Source organism: Lepidochelys kempii, chromosome 9 (genome assembly GCF_965140285.1).
Source record: "Lepidochelys kempii isolate rLepKem1 chromosome 9, rLepKem1.hap1, whole genome shotgun sequence".
Taxonomy (NCBI): Eukaryota; Metazoa; Chordata; order Testudines; family Cheloniidae; genus Lepidochelys; species Lepidochelys kempii.
The window spans coordinates 102,337,088-102,360,695 of NC_136388.1; the positions used below are offsets into that span (position 1 = coordinate 102,337,088).

General features: G+C 55.3%; 1 protein-coding gene across 3 annotated transcripts; it reads right to left on the reverse strand.

Moving 5' to 3' along the window:
• Positions 1 to 5,185: 5,185 nt before the first annotated feature.
• On the reverse strand, positions 5,186 to 23,090 carry SLC7A3 (solute carrier family 7 member 3). 3 transcript variants are annotated; one of them, XM_073358622.1, is made up of 12 exons: positions 23,016 to 23,090; positions 14,517 to 14,925; positions 13,738 to 13,896; positions 13,370 to 13,550; positions 12,822 to 12,934; positions 11,078 to 11,300; positions 9,428 to 9,567; positions 9,232 to 9,334; positions 8,058 to 8,269; positions 6,830 to 6,996; positions 6,390 to 6,498; positions 5,186 to 5,818 (listed from the first exon to the last, which is right to left on the reverse strand). In XM_073358622.1, the coding sequence occupies exons 2-12, from the start codon at positions 14,884 to 14,886 to the stop codon at positions 5,685 to 5,687; spliced, it is 1,911 nt and encodes a 636-aa protein (XP_073214723.1). In that variant the 5' UTR covers positions 14,887 to 14,925; positions 23,016 to 23,090; the 3' UTR covers positions 5,186 to 5,684. The 3 variants fall into 3 exon arrangements, with proteins under 3 accessions (XP_073214723.1, XP_073214725.1, XP_073214724.1); XM_073358624.2 differs by lacking the exon at positions 23,016 to 23,090 and adding an exon at positions 22,918 to 22,940; XM_073358623.2 differs by lacking the exon at positions 23,016 to 23,090 and adding an exon at positions 15,645 to 19,451.
• Positions 23,091 to 23,608: the final 518 nt, after the last annotated feature.

The window sequence follows — 23,608 nt, forward strand, 5'->3', positions numbered from 1 at the left end:
CTAGGGAGGTGGTGGAATCTCCTTCCTTAGAAGTTTTTAAGGTCAGGCTTGACAAAGCCCTGGCTGGGATGATTTAGTTGGGGATTGGTCCTGCTTTGAGCAGGGGGTTGGACTAGATGACCTCCTGAGGTCCCTTCCAAGCCTGATATTCTAGGACTCTATGATTCATTGGGTCAGGAGAACAGGCTGGTTGCTGCCATGTCAAGGATCAACGTTCATCCCTGCCACACTGCCCCAGGGGAACCTGCAAACTCTAGGAAACAGCTAGCGCCTGCGCATCCTGCCCTGGCAGCCTCAGGACTATACCTGCCTCTGCTCCAAGACCATCCCAGGACTAGGCATTCTCCTTTCTGGGGAAGGCTGAAGCAGAGGGACACCCCTCACTCCCACCCACAGGAGAAATCTGGGAGTTCAAGCTGCACCTAGGCTTCTGTCCCTGAGAGTTCCTATAGGTTTAGCAACAGTGGGAGCTTGAATGCAGACATGTCGCTGACTGCCACCAGCGTCTTCAGCCCAGTGTTGTCTAGCACAGCACCAGCAGGGATGATCAGGGAAAAGAGGTGCTTGTAAGGAAGGCACCAACAGAACATTCCAGGCACATTCCTGTCCACTCCCTCCAGCCCCTTCTGTACCAAGCTGAGTAAAGCATGGTCAATTCCAGTTCTTCGAATTGACACTGTTATCCAGCAGGTGGCAACTGCCTGATTCCAGAGCTGTAAAGGTGAGCAATCAGTTCTCCATCTGATAGCAAAAATCACTAAGAAAACTTTTTTTAAACCAGTCTCCCCCTTGCTGCTCTGACCTCAGGGGCTGTTTGGAGAGAGGCCCCAGCACCAACTCAAACCTGTCCTTGCACAGAACTCTGAAATAGTTTTAGGCACTCAATAATTCTGTTATTTTTCACATTTACACTTCCTGGTTGCAACCAGGACAGGAAGCAGAAAAACTGCAAAACAGAATTCTCTGCACTGTGCTACAAGGCCAGAACACTGCCATGTTTTGGGGGCCAAAAGGGGACAGATGCAAGACTTGCCTCCTTGCAAGAGCTGAGTTAGAAGCTGGTAGCCCTCAAACGAGCTCTGTTCCTGCCACTGAGTATCCTGAGTTGCTGGGCAAATATAAAGTGTGTTTGTTCTGCATTGGGATAAGAAACTTTGTTTGTTGGACAGGACCAGCCCCCGTGTCTGACTGCGCCTTACCTGTTTTGAGGGTCACAAGCACCTGCCTAAAGACATAACTGCTTTCTTAACCAAGCCTATGTCACCTTCAGCTGAGCACTTCCCGCAGTTCACACTCCATGGCAGATACTAACCACACCAATTCCCCTACAGACCAGAGTTCAGCTTTACTGCCTACGCACGCAGACCAAAAGGCGCTCTGGTCTCTCTGGGGATATGGCCTGGCCAGGGTACATGCTAATAGTGAACGCGTTACAGATTAGAGTGGAGCAGAGTCCCAAACACATCCAGTGAGTTGCACTGAAGCTACCAGAACTCTCCCTCCAGAGACAGGGAGTGAGACCCTGCCAAGGCTGGGCCGACCAGGGGTCGGTCCTGGGGCCGGTTTTGTTCAATATCTTCATAAATGATCTGGAGGATGGTGTGGATTGCACTCTCAGCAAATTTGCAGATGATACTAAACTAGGAGGAGTGGTAGATACGCTGGAAGGCAGGGATAGGATACAGAGGGACTTAGACAAATTGGAGGATTGGGCCAAAAGAAATCTGATGAGGTTCAATAAGGATAAGTGCAGGGTCCTGCACTTAGGACGGAAGAATCCCATGCACCGCTACAGACTAGGGACCGAATGGCTAGGCAGCAGTTCTGCAGAAAAGGACCTAGGGGTGACAGTGGACGAGAAGCTGGATATGAGTCATCAGTGTGCCCTTGTTGCCAAGAAGGCCAATGGCATTTTGGGATGTATAAGTAGGGGCATTGCCAGCAGATCGAGGGACGTGATCTTCCCCCTCTATTCGACATTGGTGAGGCCTCATCTGGAGTACTGTGTCCAGTTTTGGGCCCCACACTACAAGAAGGATGTGGATAAATTGGAGAGAGTCCAGCGAAGGGCAACAAAAATGATTAGGGGACTGGAACACATGACTTATGAGGAGAGGCTGAGGGAACTGGGATTGTTTAGTCTGCAGAAGAGAAGAATGAGGGGGGATTTGATAGCTGCTTTCAACTACCTGAAAGGGGGTTCCAAAGAGGATGGCTCTAGACTGTTCTCAATGGTAGCAGATGACAGAACAAGGAGTAATGGTCTCAAGTTGCAGTGGGGGAGGTTTAGGTTGGATATTAGGAAAAACTTTTTCACTAGGAGGGTGGTGAAGCACTGGAATGCGTTACCTAGGGAGGTGGTGGAATCTCCTTCCGTAGACGTTTTTAAGGTCCAGCTTGACAAAGCCTTGGCTGGGATGATTTAATTGGGGATGGGTCCTGCTTTGAGCAGGGGGTGGGACTGGATGACCTCCTGAGGTCCCTTCTAACCCTGATAGTCTGTGATTCTAAGCCAAGCTACTCAAACCGGGGGCAGCCGGGGGCACGCTGGCAGAGTTGTGACGGCACAGACTATGCAGAGCCCGGAGGCCCAAGACTCAGTCACCAAAGGCTGGGCAGGCTCAGAGCCTGTGCTGTCAGAACACGGGAAGCTCCACCACTACCCCAGGGCAAGAAACCCCGCATGCAGGGATTTAAGTGGGAATCCTGCTGTCAGGGGCAGCTGACCCTTTGAAGGATTCGGGCCCAGCCCCACCTGTGCCCTGTCAGCCAGTCCCGCTGATGGGTTTGGGCCTGTAGGGGAGGAGGCTGGGGACGGGGATGAAGAGGCCCAGTGCTAGGTCTGTCCAGAGGAGCTGAACCTGCCGTGGGCCAGGCAGGGCTCCCCGGCACAGAGGGCTCTGAGGGGCTGAGGCTTGAAGCCCCATCACAGGGACGCGGAGGGACCCAAGGGCAGGGCTCTCCACACCGGCCCAGCCCACCCAGAGCAGAAGGCAGACGAGGAAATGCCAGGCAGCAGGAGCTGGAGGCTTTGGGGACAGACTTGCTGAGCCCAGCAGGGGAGAAGGGAAGAGGCCATTTCAGACGTCAGCTGCACTTCATTTTAATGAACGACTTGCACAAGAGATGGGAGCAGTTTGAAAACCCAGGCGGCAGCAGCAGGGCCCCACCTTGGTTCCTGTCAGACACTCTTATACCTGCCAGCGGGAGCCCCCAGGGCACTGCATGGCCCGTCCCAGTCCCCTCAGGAGCCAGGCCCTCGGGTTCCTACACATTCCCCCACCCTCTGAAGGAAGGAGTCTGGGCTGCTGGCTTCTCTCCATGGGAGGGAAGGGAGACATTGAATACACAATATCTAGCCTCCACTGCCCTTGACAAGGACTTTGGAGCCAGCACCAGCCCTCTCAGAGCAGCCAGCTCCCCTCTGCACCCCCTAGCCCCAAAACACTGCCACCTGCCTGGGCATTCTCCCAAGCTGACGAGGACCAGCCCCTGCAGCTCGCAACGGGGTGGGCTGGACAGCCCAGAGACATGCTCCTCAATACCTGCTCCACCGAAGGTCCAGCCTCCATTGCAGCTGGGAAGGAGCATGGCCCAGCAGAGAGGGCTCAGGAGTGGGAGTCTGGAAACCTGGACTCCACTCCCAGCTCTGCCATTGACATGAGAGATTTGGCATTGGTCCCTCCAGGCCAGCACCTAAGCAATGCCTTGCTCCCCTGGAGCCAGCTGGACTCTCTGCCTTAGCTTCAGGCCCCTGAATTTCCCCACCTGTAAAGTTAGAATAATGCTCCTTCCCCATCGTATCTACGGGGCTCTCGGTCTCCCACAGCACTGCAGTGTCTGAGCCTCACGCGCACAGACAGGATTAGTTTCATCTTGCAGACAGGGAAACAGCCACAAACACAGGAAGAGATTTGCCCCACATCTGTGGCAGAGCTGGGATTAGGAGTCCAGATCAGATGGCTCCCAGCACAAGGCCCTAATCTCCCTCAGCTTTGAGATCTGCAGTGACTAAGTGCTCAGCATAACATGCCTGGCAACTGGATGCCATTCTAAGGATTAACAAGCCAGCCAGAGCCAAGAGGTCTGCCTGGATATACAATTGTCCAGGTGCTGAGCACCTTTGGGAGCCCAGGATTCTCTACCTCATCTGCCCTGCAGTGGGAGCTGTGGGCACTTCCAGACAGGCTGGCTCATTATGCTACAACCGCCCTAAGTGCGGCTAGCCGCTGCTGAGGAGCTACTGGGCACTGCCACCACCAACTCCTCGGTGGCCAGCCACCGTCCCACTGCCTCCTACAGACACTGCACCCGGAGCTCTGGGTGCAGTTCTGGGGCAGGTGAAGGATGGCCAGAGAAAGGCAGATCTTCCATGAAACTCCCTGTGAGCGGAAGGTCAGTCCAGGCCCACCTTGGCAAGCGCAGAGCACAACGGGGTCCTGGACCACGACTGGGGCCCCCCAGTGCTATGTAACCCAAATCCTTCTTCATAAAGCCCTGGTCTCCACTTACGTTCTGTCATCATTGCTAGGTCTGTGAGCCATGTGAAACCCCCCCACGCAGAACAGGTAGCACAGTCCCTGGTGTGGATGCAGTTGTACAGAGAAGCGAGGTTCTGTCCCACTTATTTCCCTTGCAGAACTGGTCTAAGTGTCACTGGCAACAGTGCCGCTGCTGGTCTGACAGGATCACTACGGTCTCCCCTCTGGGAGGGTTTGCTGGTAAGTATAGTATAGCTAAGCCCCTCTTCTAGTATAGACAAGGCCTAAGAGCGCCAGGAAAACATCACTGGCTGCAGCACTTAAACCCTGGGAGATCTGCAGACCAGCAGAGGTAAAAGCGCCATTAAAGGAGGTTGAGACAGTGCCAGAGGAAATGCTACTGTTGGATGCACTTAATTAAAATAACGGAACAGGGCTCCTCAGAGACACATGCCTTGGTAACAAAGCCTCTAGTGTCTGCGTAATTACCCAGGCCTCTGTCTCCCCCTAACACCAAACCCTCCCCAGAAAGAGCCTCTTCCTCTTCTGGGAAAGAGCCCTGTCCAGTTTGCTGCGTGCACCTTCCCCAGGCATTCCACTGCACTGCTTCGGAGCAGCCACTTTCCAGCTGCCACAGGCACATGTGGACGGGGAAATAAAACAAGCATCGAAACAAGCCACCGGAGGATCGAAGGAGCTGGATATTTAAAAAACCCTGGAGTTTAATAGTACAAAAGCCAACATTTAAAAACGACTCTATACAAGGAGCGAGTTAGGAACCATGGAACACTGCACTCGATTTACATAAACAGACAGGAGAGAAAGGCAGCCCCCAGCCACATGGCCGGACAGAATAAATATAGCTGCACTATTTACACGGGGGCCTCCTGTCAGCCAAAGAAAGCAGCATTCCTGACACACAACAGCGTCAAATGTAACAACCATCCAGGGGAAGGGAGGTTGGCAGACGACTGGCCCCGTCCCAAACCTCAGGTTGGTTTGGGATTTTAACATCCAGTTCATTAGGGTAAACAGAGGACCCAACTGGGCTTTGCCACATGACCTCATTTCAGAATCCGTCTGACCAGGGCTTTGCATTCTTGCTCAGTTTGCCATTCTGCTCCATAGAAAGGAGGGGCCAGGAGGACAAGGGCCTTCAGGGAGTCCAGGTTGCACATGAGAATGCTCTGAACATCCTCAGTCTCAGACTGTAGCAGCTTCAGGGCTGGGACCTATCCTGGAGAAGTGCACAGACTTGCCCGCTGTGGAATGGGATTTATTTTCATTCTTCCCTCCTATGCTGTTCCGAATTCCATAGCCGAAATAGATAGCAAAGCCTGCAAGGGAATTTCAGCATTGGAATCAGTCCCCAGGCAGCCCAAGAGCCACAGGAACCTGCCACCCAGCCCTGGCACACCTTCCCCAGAGCCCAGACAGGCTAAGGGCCTCTCGCTTCCTCCCCCAAGCGCTGCCTCCCTCTCCCTAGGAGGAACAGGCCTGTCCTAGTGCTCTAGTGAGATGCAGGCAAGGTCCAAACCCCATTTCTGGTGGGCTCTAGACAAAGAGTGGCCACAGCAGGCAGATTAACGTCACCCGTTGCCAGCTGTTGACTCCAGAGGGCTCAGCTCTCAGCATCTCTCACACAGTGGTAGGACACTGCGGCACCCTGCTGCTTCTAGACATCTCCACAGCAAGGTGTGAAAATCAGGGTGGAACAGGGCAACTGGGCCCCCGTCAGGCAGGGATGGAGCTCCTCTGCCAGGCCCAAGCCCATCACCAGGTGAATACTGGGGAGTCCAGCCCTTGTAAGGTCCCTCTTATGGGGCTTTTCATGAGGAGGGGAGGTGAAGAGCGAGAGTCCCTGCCTCTGGGCCAGGCCACGATGCCCGGAGCGGTGTGTTCGCTTACCTATGACCATCCACACAGCAAACCGGGCCCAGGTTCCGGCACTCAGCTGCATCATGAGGTAAACGTTAACGAAGATGCTGAAGAGCGGAAGCAGCGGCAGGAAAGGCACCTGTGAGACAAGAGAGGCTGAGACACTGCTGCTGTGGAGAGGAGCACAGCAGGCAGACTGCCCTCCCCTCCCCGTGCTTCCAGCCAAGGGGGGCCACCCAGAGTCTGTCGCAACCTGGGGACTGAGACGCTGGGAACATTCATTCTTTTGTCCAATTATCTGGCAGCAAAATCTCCAGGACCCCAGGCAGCTCTCTGACAGGCTGTCTCCAGGCCAGATGGCCCTGGCTGCACCCTCGGCCAAGCTGCCAGCAGCGAATCCCTCTGCCCCCAGCAGAGGTTGCCATGGAACCGGCAGTGGTGGGAATCTAGCTCCTGGCTGTTACTCTTACTTTGAAAGTCAGCCGGGTGTTGCTCTGCGGCTGCCTCCAGACAATGACGGTGGAGAGCAGAATAAGCACCAGAAGGACCATGCAGCCTAGGATCCAGCCCACACTGCCCTCCAAAAGGTCGTCCATCCCCTGGGCCAGGAGCAGGCACAGGATGGTGATGCACAGAGCTGCAAGAAAGGAGAGGGATGTTGTGCTGTCCAAGCAAAATGGCTACTGCCACACTCCCTGCTCTGATTCCAGCCACAGCCAGCAGGCACCAGTGTGGTCATAGCTGCCGGCCAGGTTTTATTCTCTAGGCTGCCTGCAGATCCCTAGAGACCAGCTGAAGAGCCTGGCCTCTTCTCTTACCCAGCTCCACGTGACTGGAGACAGTTTCCTTCCAAATAAATGCACCCAGAAGCCCCGGGGCAATCAATAAGCACTTGCATAGCACTCTGCAAACACTAGCCCTCCGCCCCGGGCGACGGTCACTGTCCCATCTCCCCATTTCGTGGATGGGATGTGGAGTCCGGCATTTGTGCTACTCCTATAGGAGACTCCTGCTTAGACGGGAGCGCTGAGGGCCAGCTTCTCTAGTCCAGCAACAGAGTTAGTGACACGCCTTCATTAAGGGGGTAACGCAGCACACCCAGGTGCACTGAACCTTTAGTGTGTCCCATTAGTTCCTGGCAGTCGGGGGAGACCTGCAGGGTTTCTCAGCTCCCCAATCCTTCCCCCATGCGCTCCACGTAGGATATGCCTGAGCAGTCCCAGCCTAACACAGACACCTCTAGCTCCACGCTGACGGCTGTCGAGCAGGTCTGCCTGTGAGCTTTCCCCAGGCACCACCATTCCAATCAGCACTCCAGGCTAGCTGCCCCCGAGCCCAGCAGGGGGCACACGCCCTGGCCCAGTCACTCTACCCCACCCATGGACTCAGCAGGCCCCCCATCACATCTTGGGGACCCTACAGCAACCCAGCAGCCCGTCATGGCAGTGACACCCTGGGAGTTCTGCAGACACGTGCAGTGGTTGTGTGCTCATCCTGTGCTGAGCTCCGGGGCCACACTGGAAAGCCAGAGCACGTGCATGACAGGATGCTCCTGTGTGGCTTTGGCAACAACCCTGCTCATTTCCTGCCTTTGCACACATCGCAGGCCTGGATTTTGTCTGAGACCCAATTAAATCAATCGCTGTCACTTCCTGTACTCCTACCCGGCCGAGGCCAGGCGCGTCCTGGCGCACTTACCAAGGGCCGCAGTGCTGACGTAGACAATTTTCCCTGACAAGCTGGTTGGAGTTTTGCTGCGGGGGTTGAAGAGGCACCTGCAGGTGAACCCCTCCTGCAGTGCAGCCTGGGAGTCACTGGCGGAGGGGTTCATGATCGCTTTCTCCTCCTCGTTTCCATTCGGCTCCACCATCTCCAGTCCCTTTGGAGAGCTCAGCTGATCCAGCTGATACCTGAACCAAACCCCAAGTCAGTGGTGACCCAACAGCTGTCAAGCTGCCTCCAGAGCCGTAGCAGATTCTGGTGCTTCCCTGCCAGGGCACTAGATTCTGAAAAGCTGCATCCAGGCCAAGACTGTCAATGTGCAGGCTGCAGCCAAGTCCGCTGCCAACAGTGACCAGCTGGCCCAATGCAGCCTGGCGCCTTCATCAGGCTTGTGGTGTCCGGGCCCACACAGGGACTACATACCACAGCGTTCAGATGCTTCTGGATGTGATTTACCATTACCACCAACTGGGGTAGCTTTCACAAGGCTCGGAGCCTGGCCAGCCTGGCACAGATGCTGGAACTAGGGGTGCTGGGGGGGCTGCACATCCCCTGGCGTGAAGTGGTTTCCATCATATCCAGGATTTACAGTTTGGGTCAATGGCTCTCAGCACCCCCACAACACACACTGTTCCAGCACCCCGGCAGCCTGGTGACTGCTCAGGCTCTGCTCCATTGAGTCCCGAGTGAGGAGTCAACAGGGAAGGTCAGAGGGCGAGTGTGCAGGAGAGCTATATTCACAGGCCGCAAAGCTCAGGGTGCATGAGTGGCCTGTGATGTCAGCCAAGGTTCCCCTGCCCCTCCTTGTGGGGCTTCTAGAGCACAAAACGCCTGGAGCCCTCCCCTCCTGGCCCGCCCCCAAACACACACCGAGCATCCAAATGGGGGAAGGAAGGACAACCTCCACAGCCTGGCTAGGGCCAGACCTATGCCTGTCTCAGAACCAGCTCCTGCCATATATCCCCATGGGGATAGCTGCTGGCTCCCTGGGGCAGCTTCTCTCCAAGAGGCAAGAAATGGCTTTTCTGGGCAGGGGGCTTTGGGGGCAGGAAGCTCTGGCTGCAGCACACGCTCTCCAGCATGTGAACCAAGCGGCCCTGTTCAGAAGGCAGCTCATGCTCCAAGGGGCCAGCTGTAGGCAGACACCCACCTGAGAATCAGCACGCAAACAGAAACCAGAGAGTACGCCAGCAGAGTGCCGATCGACATGAGGTCCACCAGGTCCTTCAGCTCAAACATGAGCGCCATCAGAGCTGCAACGTAACAGGGACAGTGTGAGCACAAGCCCTGGGCTCGCTCTCCAACAGGTCACACGAGCGGCCAAGCACAAGCAAGCATCTGCTTACCAGCAACGATGCCAGACACAACAGTGGCCACCAGGGGAGTCTTTGTCCGTGTGTTCACTCTGGAGAGGAACTTGAAAAGCAGTCCGTCCTCTGCCATGGCATAGATCACTCTGGGCATGGGGAACATGGAGCCCAACAAACTGCAGGGAGAAAGATTACACCAACACATTCAGTATTTGCCGCTTCGATCCAGACCTCTTGCCACCATGCCAGTCACTGTGGCCTTTTCAAAAGCACTGGGTAGTGAGATTAGCCAGAAGGACTCTTCATCTCTTGTCTGGTCCCTTTAGATCACAGCTGGTACATTCTGATCTGACTCTTGGAGTTGGCGTAAATTCAGTGGAGAAACGTAGCGGATGCCCTGCTGATGGCTGGTGATAAACACACACGGGGGGGGGAGGAGGAGGAGGAGGAGAAGAGAACACGGACGACCATGTTTGACAGTCAGCAGTGGGGCAGGGTTCTGTGGTCTCATGCTCCCCACTAGATTCCTCACTGAATGAGGCCAGATCGACACATGGCACTCAAAGCAGAGCAAGCGCTTCCCCACAACGGGTCGCACAGTTGAACTAAATCTGTTCCTAAGCCAACCCAGCTCAGCCAGTACAGTTCGGGCATGTAGACAAGGCCAGTTAACCAGAACCACACAGATGTGACATGGAGCAGGAGCAGCCCCAGAAGCCATGGCCAGAACTTAGTGCTTTTGTTTCAATTTATTTTGTTGCACTGATAAGAACAAGTTCTTACCATGAGCCATGTGAATGGAACTTTTAAGCACAGCTCTCAGCACATCAGAACCATGACAACTTAAAACAATGTCGCAAATGAAGAGGGGTGTGTGAGGAACTGGCCACAGGAGGGAGTTCCTTGGGGCTTTTCCTGAAGAGCAGATGGGCTGACAAGTACCACCCACCCCGAGAAACAGCCTGCATTGCATGGACGCCTGGTTTATATCCACGTGCTGTGGTAGCAGGCAGACAACAGGTTTTGGGGCTTCCATACTATTCAGATAAACAAATGGCTCAGACCCAGCGATTCTCATTTGCTAGGATCTGAAGCTGTAGAAGAGGCACAAATTATGCATTTCTGGTGGGCTTGGGCTATCTCAGAGCAAGTACACAGATGTCAGACAAAGGCCTCTGCTTTACATCGCTTGAATTCTGTTGCTGTGAGTTCCCACCACATGAGTTTCTCATTCTTCTGGCCATTGGCTGCATGGAGTCAGTGCAAACGGCATCAAGTGCCTGTCACTGGTTTCTTCCCAGGTCACTCGTGACCGGTTCCTGGGGTGCTTGGCTCCTCAATGAGGGCATAGGCGCGTACTGGGCCCACAAGGGCGAGCTGTCTGGGAGGGAACGTTCCTGTCCGGGGCTGCGCAAGGTTTTGCTTTTCACCCATATACACTAGAATACCAGTACATTTTGTGACTGCTGCTTATACTGGTTTAAAGCTACAATTGGTTTAAAAGCTACAAGCCATAAACAATTACTGCCACGTTGTGGAAGGAAATGAACCTCTCCCCTGGCCATCTAGCCTCCCGCACTTAAACACCGTTAGCCAGACACCATCTTCATCATTTCCAGAGCCAGAACAAGATTTGGGGAAGCTGTTACTGGAGCAGGGTGCTGGACGAAGTCCCGAGTTCCTTACCTGGTTGAGAGTGCACAGAGAGATCCAACGGCTACAACGTAACGGGCAGGCTCCCAGCCCACACCTTTGAAGGCCTCGGGTAGGGGACTCTCCTTGTTCAGCAGGTAGTAGGGCACCATGAGGGTCAGGGCAGCAGAAACTCCAAAATATGCCACAAAGCAGATCAGGAGAGACACAATGATGCCAATGGGGATAGAACGCTGAGGATTCTTGGCCTCCTCCCCTGAAAGAGGAGCAGAGATGAGACCTGGAACACAAACATCTTCCCTCCCCTACACATCCACACGTGCTGTGCCACTGGAATGTGGTAAATGGGCCTCAGAAACCCCATTGCCGCAGACGAGCGGAGATGAAGTCAGCTTCAGAAGAAGTTTCGCTTTGCTCTGAAAGCCCAGGAAGCTGGAGAGCCTTCCCAGTGTGCCCTAGCGTGGTGCTGTCTGCCTGAGCCTGCCCATAGCTCCAGGGCCTCCAGTGCGGCTGCTGCCCTGAGCTTGGCTACACAGTGAAATCAGCAAGCTGGGTCAGCTCCAGAACCTGGGCAGAACCCCAACGCTGCCAGTCATCAGGCTGATTTCACAGAGCTGCTGCGAGTGTGCGAAGCAGCAGCAGAGGCAGGCATTGGGGTTATTCCATGGGGCAGGACCCTGAAATGAAACGCACCACCAGCCACAAGCCGACATGGAAGAGGGAGCATCCAAGCAGGCCAAAGGTACAACACCCTAGTAGAAATCCCAGCACTCTCCCCTTCTCACAGAAGAACCAGTCAGGGCAGGGATTATCACAAGGCGACTGCCCAGGGATGTCACCATGGAGCCTCCGCTACAGCTAGTAGGTTTAGGGCTCTGACGAGGGACGTCCGGTACGTTTTCCAAGCCCCATCTGCCAGGCCAGACAACGCTGCAGAGTGCTCAAAAAGGGGTGAACAGGCACAGTAGGACAGGGACTCCTGGGGCATGAGAACACCCTGCTCCTGACACTGCCGCGGTCTCGGTTCGGTTGGGTGCAGACATGGCGAGGGCTGCATTGAGATCCTGCCGGCTTGGGGCCTGGGGCCACGCAGTGAATCTCACTGGGAAGCCTGCTCACAGCATTTCCTGGCCGTGACGGGAGGAAGCCGAGGCTCTCTCTCGGCAAAGGGCACGTTCTCAATGAACTCGGGGATTTAGAGTAAGTTACTGTGGGTTGGGCCATCAACACCAGACATCCCAGCCACAGTCCATACGCTCGCCTCCATGGGCCTGCCACTCCTAGTAGCATTCCCAGGAGCCCGCACACATGGCAGGGAGAGCAGACTCCAGGTTGTGCACCAGAAAGCAGACGACACTTCAGGGAAAAGACTCCATCTGCCTGCTGGGTGTCTTGTCATTAAATGGTGCAGATTGTTTACAAGAACCAGTTTTCTAGGTGCAGGCTGGTGAAATCTCATTGTACCCACAGTGCCAATTACCACGGCTAAGTCCCCATGTTTGCAGAAAGGCTCATAAATCTGAGCATTTCCCAGATCAGGAAGTGAAGTCTCTGCTCTTGGCAGCACCCAAAGGCCTACAACACTCCACGCTGGGCCATGCAGGGATCTCAGAGAGCTGATCCTTTGGCTTGGCAAGTGCAGCTGCCCGCCCACACCCACAAATTGGAAATTCTGCAACCAGAGATCACTGCACGAAAGATGGTGACTCACGGGGAGAATGTGGGGAAATACCACATCCCAAACTCCCGGAAGATAATGCATAAGTAGCTGCTTTACCTGTTGTAGCGATACAGTCAAATCCCACAAAGGCATAGAAGCATGTTGCAGCTCCAGCGAGGATCCCTTGAAATCCAAAAGGAACGAAACCCCCTGATCCCAGGGAGCCAATGCTGAAAGAGGAAAGACTGGTCATTGTTCTGGAGGAGTCTCCGTTGACATCTACCTCCTCTGCCTGCTGGAGACAGAGCTGAAAAGGCCCTGAGCAAATGCTACATGCAGGTTTCTCACACTGCATCCTGTGTAAGGCATCCCAGCCATGGGAGCAGGTGTCTACAGTCACCATCAATATGCAGCTTAACAGCCTGCGACAGGCACAAACCAGACAGTGCAACTGTCAACTGCAGGGGAAGCTGCATGGCACACTCCCTGCCAAGGACAAATCCAGGATAGGGCACAGCCCTTTGGAACCTGACTAGCTAGGGGAACACCAAGCAGCAGCCAGAGCGGGCATGGACAGCGCAGCTCCCTAGGTAGGTACCAACTGTGGGCAAAAAGCTGGGCTCCCGCTAGAGGGCAGAATTTGGGGAGTGGGATGTTCCACCTACCTAACGTCCTGGCTGGTGGCCATGGCTGAGTGGTTGTAATAGTCTTCTTCAGACAGCTGCCAATTCTTGACGCTTCCTTTCACAAAACCAGAGATGATGACAAAGCAGAGAACCAGCAGGTTCACCGCAGTGAAGATTTTATTCACTAAGGCAGATTCGCTCACGCCAAATGCCAGCAAACCTGGGGAAGGAACACAAGAGGGGATAGGAGGGGCAGCACCAGCTACACTCTCCCCACGATCAATGCCCCTGGGCCACACCCTCCCCTCAAACACTCCCCTGGGGCTAGCACCAGCCATGGCCTTCCCAAACTCGCCTGCCCATGCCACAAAGCTCATGTATCTTTACAGAGCTCTGGCACCTCTCACCTGTGAGCAGCAGGATCAGGAGTAGTGCGAAGAAATCTGGGTACTCGGCTAGCACACCCGGCACGTGCAGGGAGGTGCTGTTCCTAAAGAAGACTGAGATGTGGTTGCCAATGATATTGTCAAAGGAAGAACTCCAGGCCCGGGCAACACTCGCCGTCCCTAGCAACCAAGAGCAAAGTTGCACGTTAACCAGAGAAGCCTCTGCCCCCCACCTCCTTCCAAGTGGATGTCAGAGCTGTGGAGACCCCCCCACCCCGCAGCACAGGGAGCCCAGCTCTACCACCGAGCACCGGGAGGATACATGCCTTTGTCACGAGAGCCCTCGAGCACCATCACCCCAGCACTGCTGTGCCTGAAGGTAAGAGCTCGTGGGGCCTCCTCTGGGATTGCCATTCCTCACCGCACCACCCCTAAGCCTTTGGCTCATTGCACTGCTCTTTGGGCCTTGGCAACACCAAGCATGGCCTAGGCTGGGGTCACCAGAGAGGGGCTCCCAGCACTGTCTGGCCTGGCAGATGAACCCTGAACTCTGTCCCAAGACCCCCGTGCTCCAGATGTCCAATAAGCACAGCCACCATGTGCACGGCCTCAGAGAGCCCCCATCCCGGGAGGGCTTGGCCAGACCCTCCATCCCAGCAGTGACACCTCCCTGTGATCAGCAAACTCAGGAAGTTCTCCCCTGCCCTCCACCCGCTGGAGTGTTCAGGGAGAGTCTGCCCCCGTTCACCCCAAGTTCCTCCTCTTCAGCAAGCCTGAGCAGCTTGGCCACCATTTCGTACCTATCACGTAGGACAGGATCAGGTTCCAACCAGTTGTGAAGGCCCAGATCTCTCCCACGGTGACGTAGCTGTAGAGATAGGCAGAGCCAGTTTTGGGAACCCGGGCCCCAAACTCCGCATAGCAAAGCCCAGCCAGCACAGAGGAGAGTGCAGCAACCAGGAAACAGACAACAATTGAGGGGCCGGCTTTTTCCTTGGCGACTTCCCCAGCTAGCACGTACACGCCTGCCCCCAGCGTGCTGCCGACCCCCAAGGCGATAAGGTCCAGGGTGGAGAGGCAGCGGGCCAGCCGGGAGTCCTCCACGCTGAGATCCACGATTCGGCGGCGGATCAGCTTCTTGCCAAAGCTAGTCACTGTTTCCTCAAACATTGTAGCCACTCCCAGGAGGCGTCTGACTACTCAAAACCCCTGAAAGAAAAGGTCACTCCATTACCACAAGGAACGTTAAAGGTAACAAGAGTGTCAGCAAGACTAGACGGCAGAGATCTCAAGAGCCCGGAGCCACCCGGAGCCGTCCCTACTGCAGTGCTCCGGCAACCCTGAGGCAAGGCTAGCTGGAATTTCGCAGTGACCTCACTGCTGCATCCCTGGTGAAGACAAACTGTACGGGGAGACTTTGGCAAACCAGTAAAGTGCCTGAAATCACTATGGCTTATTGCTAAAAGCAGTCAAGTCAGCAGGCTTAGCTTAACCAAGGCAGGAGGGGAGGGGGGTTTTTGGGTGCCACAGAAAGGGCAGCTTGACCCCGCATCCTTCCTGATAAGGACTGTGTTGAAGTTGCTGATGCATGCATCTTAGAAGAGCAGGATGTGCCCCAGGAATGTCTATTGGGGCCTCAAGGCTGCAAACTCTGGAAAAACCCACACCTGGTTAATCGGTAATCAGAAGGAGCCTCTTGCTTGCCCATTGGAACTGCTTGCTTAACAAGTTTTCTTTAAGGGACATGTCATTCTATTACTCATGTATAAATAAGGGGGAAAAGTTTGAGGTAGGGGGACTCTTCAGGACTGGACTCTCTCTCTCTGGATGCAACTTGTGTTTCCCAGCGGCAGACGGGCTGCCGCTGTGCCACTTGAGAGACACACTCAGCTTCGGTAATTATTGAGGGTTGGGGGTGTTTTACTAACCTCTTGCGGACGTGTGTGTAAGTGCTTGAGACTAAGTACAGTTTAGCTTTAAGTGAAAGCACTCTTGTGTTGTCCTGTTTGTGCCGCCATCTATCGGTCGGCCGGCCGTGTCTCCCCTGATTTATTTCCTGACGCCACCTCGCACAGAGCAAAAGTTACCAAGAGCTTTGGGTTCAAAGAACCCCAGGGAACAGTCCTAGGCCCCACCAACGCCTGTCAACTGACCCCGCTAGCACAGGGCGCGACCTGGTCTACCACACTGATGAGCATCAGCCCTCCTTTCATGGTGCCCATCACCCGTTACCCTGCTTGGTGCCTATTCACCATCACTGGCCAAGGATTGTTTGCCAGCGTTGTCTGCAGCCCAGCCCCCGCTGAATCAACTTCTGCCTTATTTGCTTTTCCATGGTAGGAGGCACAAACAAAGGACAGGCCCAGCAATTGTTTGTAGAAACCGGAGACTCCCCATGCAAGCACTGAACACTCCACACCCATCAATATCTAAAGGAGGGTCTCATGACCTGTTAGCTGTCTGGTGCGTACTCCCACTCCGCTTGGCAGCTCAGACATCCCCTGGCCCAACTGTGACTGTTCGAATACTCTTAGGGCGCCGTCTGTGGGTGTGGATGGCAGAGGCCAGCACAGAGCAGAACGTTCTGCCAGTGAAACAGGTAATCGGGTAAACTGGGCTGAGGCAACTTTCCCCTTGGCATTTACACTAAGCTCCTCTCCATGGTGCCTGGCCAGACTCTCAGCCCATCTCAGCACAGCACCTGCACCCCAGACCAGCCTCTCATACCAAGTCAAGGTCAGCGCTGCAGAGATTCCCAGCAAGCACTATGCTGATGATACCAACAACCAGAGGAGCTGGTGCAGGAGCCCGGGAATAGGGACAGGGTTGGGAAAAGGCCCTACAGTATAGGGTGCAGGTCTGGAAAACTTCTCATGACCTTATATTGGACCCTCAAGTAAGAACATGCCCTTCATCCAAGGATCTCCAAGGGCTTCATAATCACACAGCCTCACAGAAGGGCAGGAGAACTCTGCACATCCACACAATCCGCTGAAATCCCTGCTCACCTGATGCCCCATCTTGGTGGCTGGCCCCAAGCCCCAGGAGACTCCAGAGTGATGGAGATGGGTTACACGGGGCAGGAGAGCCACAGCGTTGACGGAACCCAGCAGGAAAAAGGGACTTTGAATTTACTTTTGGTATACTCTGCACGGTCTTTATGGCATTTCTAACATCATGCTGGAGTTAATGTCATTGGCCGGGCACATTTACAGTTGACATGTGAAAGTCTGGAAATGCCTTGCTTCAGCCACTGGGAAATTAATTTTATGGAGCAGAGTTTTCATATTTCATTTCCTTTTGGAAAGAACGTCGTACACACAGTGCCCAAAAGACCAGAATGGTGCCCCTCTCAGTCCTTACAACAAGCCCATTGCGACAGAGTCCATTTGCTGGACCTTCACTAACCATCTGAAATTCAACAAGGCAGAGCAGTTTTCAAATGCTAACATTTTGGCTGTTCAAACTCCAAAGCATTTTCCCCAAACCCCAAAGCCCAGCAGCATTCCACAAGTCACTGACAAAGGCACCGTTTTAAAATGAGATATCTGAAATGCAACGAAGTGTAGAGCCAGATTTTTCCCTTGCACAATTCAAGAACTGGCCAAACTAATCTTCAGAATGTGGTAACATGAGCTCTTTCTTACATGCCAAGTTTCAACACCAGGTACCAGGCAAATACTTAATGGAAGAGTAAAACTCCAAAGCAAGGGATTTACACTGGATTCAGACATTAGCGACAGCAGAGCAAGCCAGGACAGTACAACTCTCTCTAACAGAAACATGAACAGAGCAGGAGAGACTTGCTTTTCCAAACCATGTCGCCACAACCTGCAAGGCCAGCCCGGTAAAGGGAGATCTTGTCTATGCTACAGGTTACTTCGATATAACTTACATCGCTCAGGGGTATACAAAATCCACCTCCTGCATGACATAAATTACACCAATGTAAGCAGCCGTGTAGACAGTGCTTTGTCAGCGGGAGAGCTTCTCCTGCCACCCTAGCCGCTGCTTCCCACAGAGGCGGGAGTTATTTAACTGATGGGAGAGCTCTCGCCCAGTGGCTTAGAGCATCTCCACCACAAGTCCTTACTTTACACGGTCAGCCCTGGAGCGTAGATGTAGCCAGAGTTACAGCAGAGACTAACAATCTGCCGGAAGACGGTCACCACACCTTAGGTGCGGCTGCACCTAATTCCTAAATGAACCAGCACACTCAGAGCTTGCATTGGTTTTTTAAACCTAGCTTCCCATGACTCTTGATCCATTCTGCCTTGGAGAACAGACCCAGTTGCCTTTAACTCAGCTGTCACACAGGATGACAGATTGCTCTCTCTAAAAGAGCACAAACCAAATCATAGCAATTCCTCTCCACAGAACTCCAAGAGTATGAAGAGAGCTGTCCTGCTAAGGTTCGGGGACAGCCAGGCTTGTTCGTCCACCTGAGCACTGCAGCCCTTGGAGTGTAGGATCACTTGCTTCTTGGGCGGTATCGCTGGAATATGCAGGCACACAGATAGGATCCCCAGCAATTTCCAGACTGTCAGTTTAAGTAATGCTGATGAGGAATTACAGTATTGCTGATAGTGACCACCGGAATTATAATTACAAAATCATTTCCACTATAACCAGCTGCTTTATCATGATCCAATTCTGGCAGCAATCGCTATTGGAACTGAACTGTCCATGTTTGGCCTCTACCCAGTGGTGATTCTATTGCTGTGAAAGTGACGAACAACTGCAAGCATCTGAGCCATCCAGCTGAAGAGTCTTTTCTAGATTTTAAACTGACCACCACCCACCTTACAGGAGCTAACAAACCGAGCTGAACTCAAACCTCAGGCCTGGCCTACATGCATCCCTTTTTGTCCAACTGCATGCGGCTAGCTAGCTCCTGCACCTCCAAGCACAGCTCGTTACATGCTTCAGGGAACTCAAGCTTGGACGGTGAAGTCTGAAAACTGCAAAGATAGGAACTGCCAGAGTGGATCAGACCCAAGGTCCATCTACTCTAGTAGCCAGTTTCCAGTCACCAATACCAGATATTTCAGAGGAAGGAAGGTGTAAGAAACCCTGCGGTAGGGAAATGCAGTATAACCTGTTCTCTGTGAAGGTCTCCCAATCCCTAACAGAGATGGGCTGAAGCTCTGAAGCAGGAGGTATTACACTCATAACAAAAGAAACACGGATAGGCCATTGATAAAACTCTGGACACTTCATGTCCTAGTACAGCAGTGAACGCAGATATGAGCTATAACAGTAAAACGCCGCAATCAGAGCCATTGCAAGGGAGGAATTCTCAACTCCATCGTGGCCGTTGAAAAGCTTTGCCCTTAGCCATTCAGAAGCATATCCCAGCAAGCCAGGCTATGAGCATGACACCGGCGATCAATAACGAACGCGTAAAGCGGAGATGGGACGGAAGAACAAAAGATGGTGGCCTCGGCCATCACAACGAAGTTCAGTTCAGACTGCAATCCCAGGCACACCAGCTGTTAGCTGCCACTGGGGGGACCAGACAGAAAGAGTGAAAAATCAGGACGGGGATGAGGGGTAATAGGCACCTTTATAAGAAAGCCGTGAATATCAGGACTGCTGCAATAAAATCGGGACATGTGGTCGCCCTGGCCTCCACCAAACCAGGACGCATTAGCCCTATTTAAATACCCAGTACTTTGGTTTGTATTATTTTACATAAACTTCTGGGTTTATAAAAAAAGGAGTACTTGTGACACCTTAGAGACTAACCCATTTATTTGAGCATAAGCTTTCGTGAGAAGCTTTGTTCAAATAAATGGGTTAGTCTCTAAGGTGCCACAAGTACTCCTTTTCTTTTTGTGAATACAGACTAACACAGCTGTTACTCTGAAACCTGTCATTCTGGGTTTATCTATTTTCAGCATCCATGAGCTGCCATCCACGTTTCTCAAACAGCCATCTGAGTCAGACACGAAACAAACCTCAGCTCCAGCCTTCCAAAATTCACTGCCCAAGAAACAAATGGGCTGTTACCAGGTGGCGCCTACCAGCTGCAGTCAGGTTAAAGACTGCACAGACCTGCCAGGTACTGCACAGGACCCCAGTACCACCTGTTTGGGGGGGGACAACGGCCACGTAGAATTAAACCACACAGAAAACCATTCTCCACCCTCATGCTGCCTACAGGAACTACGCAACGACAACATCGCAACAGTAAGGCTAAGTGCTTAGGAGACCTTAGCAGGTTAGAACAGGAAGCTTTATAAGAATATACAAAACACACCAGGCAGACTCCCGCCTAACACAGTAAATCAGCAGCATTTCAAGGGACACACAACCTTCCTCTAGCAAAACTCACTTGGCCACAGCACACATGTTTCTAGCTAGTCTGCCAAAGCTGGGCAACATCTGTCTGAATAAAGACAGGTGGGCTTTAAAGAGCTATTAAACCCCCAGGAGAAAGAGCTGCCTGCCAACTGGGACCCCAAGTTTTCTCCTCGGGGCTAGGCAGTGGAGAAGCACTGCACCAGTGTTCAGGGTGCCAGCACTTGTAGGAGAGAGCAGCTGGGAGAGCATCAGAAGCCTGGGTATGCCTAGGTGTGTTCTGAGAGGCAAGTCAGCAGCGTCAATGCTAAATCCGAGTGCAAGACGGGAACACCGACTGCGCTGAGGAGTGAGAGCACTCCCTGGTGGTAAGTGCTGCACAGCACGTGTGAGCCGCCATCTCCAGGCTCTGAAGAGCCAGACTGAAACAGAAGGAGGGGAGAGAATCAAGGCAGGCAAGAGTCTGGGAAAAAGGGAGAGGTGCTCCCGTTAATTGTGCCATTCACCACGAGCCTCCAGATAAACCAGAATGCAGAGAAAGTGCAGCAGTAACGGAAGCATATTTTAGAGACAGAATTTGATTTACTCAAGCTACTGGCCCCAAAGCGCTCAACTGTAAAGAGCACCTGGCATGGAGCTGTTCCTAAAGCTGTTATTTACACAACACCTGTGGTGTGTGGGGGCAATTCCCATGGGCACCCAGCTCCCTCGCCCCGCAAAGGGGCTAGTGGCACAGACTGAAAGCATCCCATGCAATGTTGCCAATCTGAGAAGGCTACAAATCAAGTGCTATCACTTCAGCATATTTCAGCTGATCCTTCCAAGTCTCCTTCTTGTCTACAGAAAACGAATCATTTCCTTTCTGTGGGAGGTGGGAGGAAAGAAGATAACCCAGTTTGCTCCTCCCACTGCCTCAGTGCCCTCAGGTTCCACAACCAAACCAATCAGGAGCGGACGGTCTCCTCTGAAGTCCTACTCAGCCTAGCCTAGGTCGCATTCTGAAAGGGGCAGCCTGGAGCGAGCGAGCACGTCCAGCAGCAACTGACAGGAGCCAGAGCCATGCTCATGTGCTCCGTTGCCAGCCGCTCTCCTCCAGAGAAGCATTCCTGGTCCTCATTGCCATGCAGGTTTGGTACTGGAATGCCAGAAAGCCAGCCGAGGGAAACGGACATGGCAGACACTGTACTGACTCCGAAGGCCCCCTGGAAGTTTTCAGTGTTTGCTCGACACCCACGACTGCCTGGGGTGCCACCTTGTCATCGCTCGTGACAGAACTGCCTATGTGGAAGTCTTGCTGAACGCAACCACCACTGTGAGCTCAACCCAAAGCCGAGGTTAGGGCGTGAGTGACGCACTCAACAGCTTACGCTCAAATAAATTGGTTAGTCTCTAAGGTGCCACAAGCACTCCACAGAGTGATTCACGGACGAACAGTCAGGCAGGAATGGCCAGCCTGGAGCAGTGTCCCAGGCTACGACTGCTACTCTGTACAGAGGCATATCGGACAGAGGGAACAAGGCCAGGCAGCCGACACTGGAGGGTGAGGAAGGAGGCCAGGTTTCACTCACACCCAGCCGTTTCACTGCGTTGTCCCCAGTTGCAGCAGGACCCGCACAAGCCACTATCCTCATATGCTTGTAGCTATCGGGGATTTTCATACTGGTCTAGTTTTTCCCTGGTAACACAGCAATAAATCACATAATAAATGAGCACAGCTCCCCAGTCCAATGCCCACGACTCAGTTCTGCCTCCTTCTGAATTGTGATGCTGTCTGGCAACACCAGCCCTGCTGGAGCGTGACTGGGGGAACAGCGCGAGACCCCAGCACGGCAGGAGTCAGATGAAGCTAGAATTTCTTATGCCTCAGAATGCGTCAAGACAGAGCAAGAGATTTGAAGCGTGGCTGTTTCTTTTTTCCATGAAGAGGGAGAAGCTACCATGGCTCTCAGCCTTCCCAGGCTGCTGCGCCCCTTTCAGGAGTGGGCTTGGTCTCGCGTACCCCAAGTTACACCTCACTTAGGAACCACCGGGGCACAAAACCCGACACACACACAGAAGTGTGTGCTACTGCTGTGTGCTGGAAGTGTGTGCTGCTGCTACTGGAAGACGGGCCCTTTCTCAGCCTCCCCTAGGGCGAGACCCTAAACCAAGCGGGGCAGAAGCCTTGCGGCTACACTTCGGGGTGTAATAAGACACCCAGCAGGACAGACGGGGCCGGGCGAGACAGGTCAGCTCGCAGCGACTCCGCGACTGCTTCCTAAGCGGCCTCTTGCAAACCGAGGCCGGCCTCCAGGGGCGCCGCCGCCGCAGCTCTGCGGCCCCGGGCGACGCGCACGGCTCCCCGAGGGCCCGGGGGCGGGGGGGGCGCGGCCGCCCGGGGGGGGGCGGGGGGGGGCGGGGGGCAGGGGGGGCGCGGCCGCCCGGGGGGGGGGGGGCGGGGGGGGGCGCGGCCGCCCGGGGGGGGGGGCGGGGGGGGCGCGGCCGCCCGGGGGGGGGGCGGGGGGGGCGCGGCCGCCCGGGGGGGGGGGCGGGGGGGGCGCGGCCGCCCGGGGGGGGGGGGCGGGGGGGGCGCGGCCGCCCGGGGGGGGGGGCGGGGGGGGCGCGGCCGCCCGGGGGGGGGGGCAGGGGGGGCGGCCCAGACGCCGAGCGCGGGCAGGGGGGCGGGGCGCCGCCCGCGGACCCGCCCGAAGAAGTTTCCGCGCGAAGGGCCCAGATCCCCGGGGCGCGGAGCCTCCCGCCAGCTCCCGAGCCCGGCACCTCCCGGCTCCGGAACCGGGGCGGGGACCGGACGCGCGGCCCCCCGCGCCTCGCCTCCCCCCGCTGCCCCCGCCCGCCCGCCCCTCGCCGCCCCCCGTTGCCCCCCCGCCTCCCCCGTTCTCTCCGAAGCTCGCCCCACACCCGGTGCCCCGCGTGCGGCGCGGCGCGGCCCGGCCCGGCCCGGCTGATGTAACCGCGAGCCCCGCTTGCGCGATCCACGCCGGCCCGGCCCCACTCACCAGGCGCGTCCCGCCCCGGCCGCTCCGCAGCTAATGAACGGCGAGCGCGCGGGAAGCGGCCGCTTTTCACCAGGGGCAGGAAGGGGGCGGGGCCAGAAAGCCCCGCCCCCTTGTCGGCCCCGCCCTCGCCCCGCCCGGCTCGGCTCGGCGCAGCGCAGGGACCGGGCAGGGCGCAGGAAGGGGGACCCCGCGCAGGGACCGGACCGGGCAGGGCGCAGGAAGGGGGACCCCGCGCAGGGACCGGACCGGGCAGGGCGCAGGAAGGGGGACCCCGCGCAGGGATCGGACCGGGCAGGGCGCAGGAAGGGGGACCCTGCGCAGGGACCGGACCGGGCAGGGTGCAGGGCCCCGCGCAGGGATCGGACCGGGCAGGGCGCATGGAGCAGGGCCCCCGCGCAGGGACTGGATAGGGTGCAGGAAGGGGGGCCGCACAGGGACCGGACCGGGCAGGGCACAGGGAGAGGGGCCCCACGCAGGGACTGGACAGGGCTCAGGAAGGGGGGCCTGCACAGGATGGGGCAGGGCAGGGCACAGGAAGGGGGGCCACGCAGGGATCGGACCGGGCAGGGCGCAGGAAGGAGGACCCCGCGCAG

What these genes read in the sequence shown, in the direction of transcription:
- SLC7A3 (XM_073358622.1), bottom strand. Translation starts at nt 14,886, where the DNA reads ATGTTTGAGGAAACAGTGACTAGCTTTGGCAAGAAGCTGATCCGCCGC. An exon ending in TGACTGTATCGCTACAACAG is followed by an intron (nt 11,301 to 12,821) that starts GTAAAGCAGCTA and finishes CTCCTCTTTCAG; the next exon opens with GGGAGGAGGCCAAGAATCCT. An exon ending in CTCTGTGCACTCTCAACCAG is followed by an intron (nt 9,568 to 11,077) that starts GTAAGGAACTCG and finishes TTCTCCCTGCAG; the next exon opens with TTTGTTGGGCTCCATGTTCC.